General features: G+C 31.6%; 1 protein-coding gene across 1 annotated transcript; it reads right to left on the bottom strand.

Moving 5' to 3' along the window:
* Nucleotides 1-1,983: 1,983 nt before the first annotated feature.
* On the bottom strand, nucleotides 1,984-9,410 carry LOC125072153 (cell cycle control protein 50A). Its single transcript, XM_047682689.1, has 9 exons — nucleotides 9,242-9,410; nucleotides 9,032-9,165; nucleotides 8,419-8,621; nucleotides 8,203-8,336; nucleotides 6,794-6,913; nucleotides 6,316-6,401; nucleotides 5,607-5,742; nucleotides 5,172-5,337; nucleotides 1,984-3,317 (listed from the first exon to the last, which is right to left on the bottom strand). Exons 1-9 carry the CDS (start codon nucleotides 9,294-9,296, stop codon nucleotides 3,272-3,274), a joined length of 1,080 nt encoding a protein of 359 aa, XP_047538645.1. The 5' UTR covers nucleotides 9,297-9,410; the 3' UTR covers nucleotides 1,984-3,271.
* Between the last annotated feature and the right edge of the window lie 631 nt (nucleotides 9,411-10,041).

A 10,041-nucleotide genomic window follows, 5' to 3' on the forward strand; every position in this document is an offset into this window, starting at 1 on the left:
AAAACTCTAGTAAAAGACTAGGGGCAGACTAAAAATATATAGAAACGATGTTTGCGTTTAAAAAATGGGCAGAAATAAACGATTGATTTAGTTCAATTTATTTATCACTGTATTAATTTTCATCAAAAGATGTACCTAATAGTAAGGGGGTCCTGTATTTTTTTTAATTTGCAATTTTCGCCATAGTAGTAGGCAGACAGAAAGACCGACACCGAAGTGATATTATAAGGGTTAATTTTTTCTAGAGATAAGCAACCCTAAAAAATGGGTACAACAAATAAAATCCATAATTTTATTTCAAGCATTTATTACAATAAATTTAAGGAGACAAAAGCTGTATTTTTAATAACATATATTTTTAATAAATGCATGTGTGTTATACAATATCGATATATATATATTTAAGAAATTTAATCAAATGTCATCATTACACTCTCGGCAGTGGTACGCCTTAAGTTACCAAATAAATATTTTTGATACAATTTAATACATTCTACTTGGAAATTAAAGTTACGACATTGAAGTGTACATATAACCATGCAAGCTTTTAACTTCGCTTGTAAGTATGTGTGGATCAAACATTACAACTGCATTGAAACCTGTACCACACAAACGATTGTGGTGATAATTAAATTTAGTTGGTGATACTACAGTTTAGTACTTTGAATTTTTTTTTTTGACGATCCATAAAATCTTATTTTAAAAAGTTAGCCATTCTGAAGTATAGTTCATTTTTATTTTTATCTGTAATGCATTAAGTACTTTAAAATCATTTTAATACTAATCTGAAAGAAACTATATCCTAAGAATTACAGTCTAATATATCTAAAAGGCACTTAGCAACATTTTTGTTCTTTACATATCAATATAAATAATCTCTACAAAAACCTACTTACTTATAAAAGTGTTTAGTGGGCGCTCAGCTAAACATCGATCTATCTCTTTCTGACACCATTAATTTGATGTTTGAATGAAGAAGACAAACGCTGTTTAACAATTCACACCCTAAACAACACAGATAATAGATAAGTTCCTAACATTAAAATACTATTAAATAAATAAAAATATAAGTTAAAACTAAATGAAACAATAAACAGTTTATCACAAATAATATTCTAGAACAATATCAACAAAAAAAAATATGTTATTTTACAAAAAAGCCTCTAATTTCGAGTTTTACGCAGTAACGAGTAATTTTTATCATTATTTTAACATAATTATCTTCTACTTATAGTTATGAAATCTATAATCGTATATAATTTTAAACAAAAAAAATAATTAAAATCTTTTTAAAATTCTGTATATTCTTTTTAATTTATTGTAAAGTAATGTGACGATACATTATTGATTCGAAAAAAATAAATCTTTATGTTCATATTTTTAACTCAATTTTTTTAAGTAGGTTTGTCAAGTATTTAAATAGTGACGTGACAAGTGGCGACATGCGTCGTTTCGATTCGTATTCGTTCTGTTCACTCCACGTTAAAATATCAGCGTGTATACAATTGACGCTTACAAGATGTCGTGACGTTAGAACACTAATATAAGCAAAAAAAAAAAACAAATTAGATTAATAGAATTTAAAGTGGAGCGGCTCATCTTAAGTGAACGGTGGGGATATTGCGGTTATGGCATAACAACGGTAACTATCAAATATATTTAGTGGATTGATAAATGCATTGCGTTGCATATCGATAAAACAGTATTATGAATAATTATGCTACTGCAATTATAAAATTCAAAAGAATCGTTCAAGAGCGTTTGTGTGCTATAAAGGATTATTACAACACTAATGACTTTTTAGTTGACTTGACCTTGGGAATGAAATTATCGCCTCCAGGCTGTTTCAAATAACTAAAATATAATTGTTTTTGTACATGCAAAATGGAAAAAAAAAAACAAAAAAATATATCCCGCTGAGTTTCTTTCGCCGGTTCTTCTCAGGTCCGAAGTGTTAAATTCCGAACCGGTGGTAGATTTTTGACTATCAATAAGCAAGTGTAAACACTTCTATATTGAATAAAGATTTTTGACTTTTTTTTTGCATAGGGCCACAATACTGATTTTTAATTTTTTGATTTGATATTAATTCGCAACAAATGTTTGACAGCAACAGTTGCTGGGCTCTAACCGTAATAGCCCCACAGATCTATATACGCGATCACTTATAAGTCGTTTAGCGAGTGTTTATTTCAACATTGTCGTCTCTTTCTTTTATCATTGATTTAACATTCGAAAGAAGATGATGCAACATTCATTCACATATAAATAACATTTATTTGTTAATTCCACTATTAATAATAATAGGTTAGAAATATAGAAACTTCATGACCGACTTTAATAAATGGGCTGTCATAGACAGACGTGAGATTGAACCATAGCGGTATAATAATAAGGTTCTTAATCGGAAGTACAAAAATTTTAAAACCACTAATTGGGTAGGTACTTTATTATTATTATCATAAGTGAAACTGATTACCTTGATCTGTAGTAGAATAATACTGGCAACACGAATTGCGGTTAAATCTTTTTACACTTTTAAAAAGTTTCATAATACATATCATTCAATGTATTAAATTATATTCAGTTTACCCGCGATTGTAAGTATTTTATTAAGTTTTAGGTTTCGCAACTCTGTCAACGTACAAATTGTTACATATTCAGTAAATTCATAAATTCATAAAAGGCCAAAGGGAGTTCATACAATTCCATAATATTTCGATGTCACGAAAGTATATCAGTCGATATAATCGGCGCGATGAAAATGGAATGGAACTTTGTCAAAGTATATCAAAAATTGTTCTCGAGAGAAGTAACGTTAGCAAAGAATTTCCGAAGTATAAATATCTTCGGATATTTAATCTGGCAAAGTAATAAAGAGGCTCACGGTTTAAGTGCATTATGTATGAATGTGTTAAGAGTGCTTTTAATTTTAACATTTTAAATATCTCCAATTATCGTAATCACTGAAATAAATAACCGTACAATATACAACCATTAAAAATTAAAAACAAATTTTCGTGAACATAGACGCGAGTTTGCTGACGGTACTTTTCTTATGTCTCGCTAAAGATCGCATCCCATTCTGATAGCGCGCGGATTATACAAGAACGAAAATATCATAATTTAAAACAATTCGGTTAAGTCTTGGCATGTGTAGCGCTAAACCACATCTCGGTAACAACAAATGCATGTGAAAGATATAACAAAAGGGCTTAAATATTTATTTTAGAATTCTGTTCAAACGGTTTTAATTTATCTCTGGTACAGTTTAAGAATACGGAGTGCGCGGGTTCACGTTGATCATCTCTGTTGTGCTGAAATTGAACATAATACGACATTAGTTATTAAATTTTCAATATTTTATGGCGGCACTTCACTCACTGTAATTGTACAACACGAAAATGTGTGTGTTTTTTAATGTATTGTATGACAAACGGGTACGAGGTTAATCTGATGGAAAGTGTCTAACACCACCCATGGACATCCGCATCAGCGGGGTTTTCCTTGAAGGTTCCCAAGTCCAATGGGACATCGTTGCGGAAAAACCACTGACTAAAGTGTATAAACTGATTTATTTACTCATCAAGGAATTTGGAAGAATCAGTTCGCTGAGAAGCTTTACACAACTATTAAATTATTTTATAAATAACCAAAAAAACAACATATTTAAATTTTGAATAAGTGGGTTTAGTATTTTTACTCGATTATAAGCTAAGTGCCGCCTTTTTGTGTTGTATCTATAAAAAATACAAATAAAATAAAATATTATTAAACATACGAAGATGCCGGGAACTAGGAAATATGGAGAAAGGATAAAAACCTATATAATAATATACTGGAAACAAAACTAAACAAAAGTAAACAAAATAAAGCATAAAATTGTGTATTATTTAAATTATAGTAAAATATTTTAATTTGGCCATACATCAATTTTACTAATATAGGATACTGGTACTACTTCCGTTAAACACAACCTCTAAGATGAACTAATTTGACAGAAATTAAACGCGTTTTTATGACTTTATCACCAGTTGATCTTCATGCAAATAAAAGCTTAATTACGTTAGTAATAAGATTCAATTCCGCTCAATCAGATCGATTTATTAGGTTAATCGCACGAGTCTTTGTATGTAAACACAAATCTGTTTGATGTTTTATATCTTTTGCGTTGCCTTTTGAATTTATTTTCTTACTCGATATATGTAAACATTTTAGTAATAATAATAGGATTCATCAAAAGTGTAATTAATAAATTAAAAGTTCAGTTAAATTACAATTCTATATTTACGTACAACACGTACGCACGTGCGTACGTACATAGTCCATTTCAAAGGCAAGAGGACAAAAGTAAATGTTCATTTACTTTGACCTTGAATTTGACCTGTAGGTGCGACTTGTTATACTCGTATTTTTTATTATTCATAATAATTATGTCTATGAATAGTTTAGTGCGTGTCATTTTTGCGCGAAGCAAAACATACATTATGAATACAATACATACAACTACCGTTTCATGGGAATTATTCTTCTTGCCTAAATAAATTATTGTCAAATTAGTTTATTTTAGATATTAAACACCAGTTTCTGTAAGAAGTTTCATAAATTAACGTTAATTCATAATCTAATGGTGTAACAGACTAAAGGTCTATATGCATTTAACTAAACTAAAAAAAAACAAAACAAATAAACTTACGAAGGTAAGGTGACATTTTGATTTATAGTAACATGTTCTATGTAACCCGATCGGGGGATATGTGGGGGGTATCTATAATTACGGAGGGGTTAAAACTTATATATATATATATTGTCTAATGAGAATTTTTATTTAGAATGGTAGGTAGACTTATTATTTTATTATTATTTTTTTGTTTTAGATTTCTAACTGTATGAATCTATATATACGCGATCAAGAGTGTTTGGCTTCGAACTGGCAGAGTAAGGCGTGGTTTAATACATTGCCACATTCTGGGTGGAAGTCATCTACCATCATGGAGGTAGTTAAATTGTTTGCCTGAATTTTTTATATTTTTGAATCACATCACACTGAATTGTTTGCCTGACTTTTAAATTTTTGAATCACATCACACTGTGTTACAAAATAATGTGACTATATTCGTCATATATATTTTTTTAAATAAATATAGTATTGTTCTTATATGAACGCATACCTCTTGGAGCATCTCACGTGTATCACGAGCAGCACGATGCCCAGCAGCAGACACAGCGTGCCCACCACGACGTACGCCACGCCCAGGAAAGGATTCTTGCCTCCGAGCAATGATGTTGTCGATATAATGAACGATTTCGTTCCGTCGAAGTCTGACACGGGGTAGTCTGAGCAAACATTTTAATTAATTAAATGTTATCATGAAAATAAATATGTGTAATTTGGTATTTTTGTTAAAGTTTATGAAAAAATTACAGAAAATTATTGTTACAGTTATATTCTTGTTATGAATTCATTACCACGATATTTTTCTAACTGTGAAGACTCAACTGTTTTTTTAATATTTTTAATTTAAGAAAAAAAGGTGCAATACCATTTTTTTAAAGCAATTTGCCTTCCGTATATAAATAAATAAATAACAGACGTATGTACTCACTGTATTCTACTCTTAGAATGTAAGGTCCTTTAAAAAGTCCAGTACTGAACCCAACTTGTGAATGATCTACTCTTCGGTAAAGCTTGCGGAAAGTTGGCAGAGCCGCAGTGCGCATCCACACTATCAAGTCCTCGTTCTTGTAAATGAAACGCGTCAATAAGCCATAACATTTTAAATTAACATTTTACAAATGTCCCTAAATGTAATGTTTTGTCAGCTGATTGCTTGTAGAAATTGCTATTTTTATTGATTCATAATCGTGAACTTTAAAATACCAAGCGATTTCCAACTCAAACTCCTAGTTAATGGCAAAGTATTTTGCATGAAATACCTTCTACTGTCAATTGTGTGTACCATTAAATTGGACCTTAGGCTCTGGAGCCTGGGTCTGGGTTCAAACACCCCCAAGATTGGAGTAGGCCAAATAAAAGTTTTTGGGAGTTTTCAGTGCTTTGATAGCACGTAAGCCTGCCTGAACTCTTTCTCATGTCGTATTTGCCAACTCATCGTATGTAAATACGTTGGAATACTCTAACTCTACTGATAACTATCGGAGTGAGAGACTATATATATATATATATATAAAGACTGCATTTGTATCTGCACACTTCGTGACCGAACTAGCTCAGGATTAGTAAATCATTGAAATGTTACTAAACTATATATCTCCCCTAGATACAATAACATAAACCAAAAGTTATAATCTTACCTGGAATCCATTGTTATCGGAATTATTGGGATCCAGCATCCAAACCGGATTGCGCCAGTTTATTGGTTTCGTAAAGTTTGCGAAGGCTGAAAAAATTACGATATTATATATACATACATAGTGAGATTATTTCCTAATTTACTGGTTTTCAATTCAAAGCACAAGGTTAGCTATCGATTTGTCGATGATTTAGAGGTGTGGGCACTGACCGCTAGTAGTTCAATGATAGAAGAGTAATTTATCTTATGTAACTTTAGTCCACACACCAAGAATAACTTGTAGACGATATTTTATACTGTGCAATTTAGATTGAACTTATGATGTTCCGCTGATAAGTCCGACCGATTCACGATTCATTTTGCCGACGTTTGACATTACTTTTTAGAGTTTCCATGACATATTTAAAACAATTAAGATTTTCATTTTAATATACAATAATATTGTAAAGATATTCAATCAATTTAAAAAATATTCGTACCAGTCTTCAGGTCTCCAGGTGGATTTCTAAACTTGATATCTTTATCAGAAGTCCATGCTATACCTGTTCGCAGAACTGGTACATTTTTATCCGAATCCTGGGAGCGTACTAACAAAGTGTCTGAAAAAAAAATGGTATTTTAACCCATTTACACCGGTGACATTAAAATATAACCAAACTTCAGAATCTTATTGATTATACACGCTCTGTCAGGGGTGCAGGTCGGTAACCTCGTGGTGTACTGCAGGCATAATCAATATGGACCCTGAAGTGGAATATAGCAGCCTCTTTAGAGAGTAGAATACACGTTAGAGATAGCTGTGATGGCTCGCGGCTATAGTATCAACAATCTGTTGAGGCGTATTCGAGATCACTCTCTCTCCCTGTGACATTAGCATCCTGTAAATTTCCCACTGCTGGGCTAAGGCCTCCCATGGAGAAGGTTTGGAGTAAATTCCACCACGCTGCTCCAATTCGGGTTGGTGGAATACACATGTGGTAGAATTTCGTTGAAATTAGACACATGCAGGTTTCCTCACGATGTTTTCCTTCACCGCCGAGCACGAGATGAATTATAAACACAAGTTAAGCACATGAAATTCAGTGGTGCCTGCGTGGGCTTGAACCCGAAATCATCGGTTAAGATGCACGCGTTCTAACCATTGGGCCATCTCGGCTCTCCCTGTGACATAATGCGTGCGAAATATCCTGTTCGAATTGGTAAGTGTAAAAAGCAACATTTGTCTATAGCCTATTTTAACTAAATCAGGAATAAAGACAAATAAACAATATTGACATTGAAGTGATGTCCGGGTCAAGATGTTCGAAAGTTAAGTTAAGCGTCAATAGTGTAATGGTTTTGGGGCCCAGTTCAATCCAAGACCTAGTACGAGCTTTAAGCTTTGGTTTGTCAGGTACAATTCGCAAATTATAGCCTATATGTTATCCTGATGTAAAAGCTATATTAGTAAGGATTCCTTTAAATGGGGCATTAACACTATTATTTAAAAATGGTATTCATTTTTGAAAAATTGGGGTTTTGATCATTGTTAGGACTGACACAATGAGCTTAACTTTCACCCAATTTTTTCAAATATAGAAATAATCTTTATTCAATTTAGTAAATCGCAATCAAGGAGCCTCTTTAATTTTCGACACATTCATAGATGGAGCTATTCAAAATGTGACGATGACCAATTTTTTATATGCAGATATCATCCAACAATCGCTGGGACAAAAATTAGCTTACATTATAAATATATAAGATAAAAAGAAAGTTCCATATTAATCAGTGTTGTAGTTTTGGTTGGTATCCAAAAAAATATACTTTGTTGTTCATCATATAAGTGTGATAAGGTGTTCGTTTTAAGAACAAAATAAATAAAAAAATAATTTAGAAATGACTTTACCATTAAAGAGAGAGTTAGCGATAGCACCACAGGGTGCAATAGGCTTCATCTTCCCATCTTCTTCAGCATATGCAAATGGCTCACAATCTGACGATGGAGTGAGTGTCAAGCGTCCAAGCAGCTGACTATCATCCCTATATAAAAAACGATTATTTATCAATCTAATAGAGACACTAGTTACGAACAACATTTTTAATGTAGCAGTAACCTTTATACCTCGATTTTACATATCTCCGGTGATTTTGGTAGTAGTTGCTGAGTCCATAGTAAAAGTACACATCGCCTTTAAAGTCCTCCGTTAGATTAAACGGAATTTGACAAGTACAAGGCTCCATGTTATTCTGCCTTATATATTCAGCACATGTTATATTTTCATCATCCTTTAGACAATATGTGTAGTCTATAACATGCTCTTTTACCTACAATGAGCAAATTAATACAGTGATTTTGATATTGAAATAGTTTTTAATGATTATAAAATAAGGAAGTGTTCTTTTGATTGCATATATTTATTATTAAAAAGGTTTATATGGTGATTTGAATATGTATAGTTTTTAATTCTATCAATTTAACTAAAAGATATGGCACTGCATTTATTTACAGATATTTCGAGGTTTCAGAGATTGAAACAGTTTAATTGGAATAAAAAATGACAAGAAACATTAACGAAAACAAATTAAGAAATCATGTAGTATAATTTTATAGAGATATGGTTTTCAGAAGATATATTTCAATTCCATCGCTGAAAGAGTTGTACAATTTAAATCTTTGTCATATTGGTGAGTTGATTTGAACTAATGTTAAGGTCTTATCTATTTGTGAAGCTTACCTCATCAGAAAAATAGAGCAAACCAATACCTACAGGTATAAACGCAATACCTATCACAAAAAACGTAGGGAGAACGGTGCCTGCTGTTAGAATGGGTTGCCAGGCAGGCAATCGCTGCTGCTTAAAGGCCGATTCTAGAAATTAAAAGTTAAATATCACGGATCAATAACGCGAGGCCACTAAAGGTGTGTCGTTATATTCCTAAATTACCTGCAGGACGTCTCGATTTAACATTCTGGTCCGATGTATCACTCGAAGTCGCCATTTTACGTTCAAACTTGTAATTTCATCGACATAAAGTGATTCTTTAGATTATTATACGTGCAATAATACGACCATATAAATACAAGTAACAACTAACAAGATAAACTCTCCATATTAATTGTCATTTGTCAATATGAAAATTAGTTCAATGTCATTTGTCACTGTCAACATATCTATATTACTTTTTCCCTTAAAAAAGCTACGGTATAACATCGAACAACCTTAAATCTTGACATGTCAACGAAAATATATTTTTGGTTATGTAATTAAATTAAAACAATTTTAAAGCACGCTATATGATCATGTTTTTTAGGCATACATTTTTAAATATGTTGACATAATTAATATATGTATAAATAACATTTATTTAAGATTAATTAAATATACTTTATGAAAAAAACATATTGTCACAAAATATGCATTATTTTCAACTGGTACAGAGACACAAAAAATAGTAATAAACTAGAAGAAAATAACCTTTAAAATCAAGCTTTTATTAAAATGTGATATAAAAAAAAAATTTACACTAAAACTTGAATTTCTATAAATAAATATGTTTTTTTTTTTCAAATATTACGTTTTGTTCTAAATATCTGTTCAGTGGTCTCTTAGTTTTTTGCAGGTTACTTTAACGCTTATATACTGATATTTACTTAATCCCCCATAAACTTGGCAAAGTGGGGCTTACACCACCAATGTTTGTGGACAGTGACGACCATTCACCATTAGGTGCTACATTGCGGATC

Source organism: Vanessa atalanta, chromosome 20 (assembly GCF_905147765.1).
Source record: "Vanessa atalanta chromosome 20, ilVanAtal1.2, whole genome shotgun sequence".
Taxonomy (NCBI): Eukaryota; Metazoa; Arthropoda; class Insecta; order Lepidoptera; family Nymphalidae; genus Vanessa; species Vanessa atalanta.

Coding starts and splice junctions, on each gene's coding strand:
- LOC125072153 (XM_047682689.1), bottom strand. CDS start 9,296: ATGGCGACTTCGAGTGATACATCGGACCAGAATGTTAAATCGAGACGT. Junction 6,914..8,202: donor CGCTAACTCTCTCTTTAATG/GTAAAGTCATTT, acceptor TTTTTTTTTCAG/ACACTTTGTTAGTACGCTCC. Junction 5,338..5,606: donor CATTCTAAGAGTAGAATACA/GTGAGTACATAC, acceptor ATGTTTGCTCAG/ACTACCCCGTGTCAGACTTC.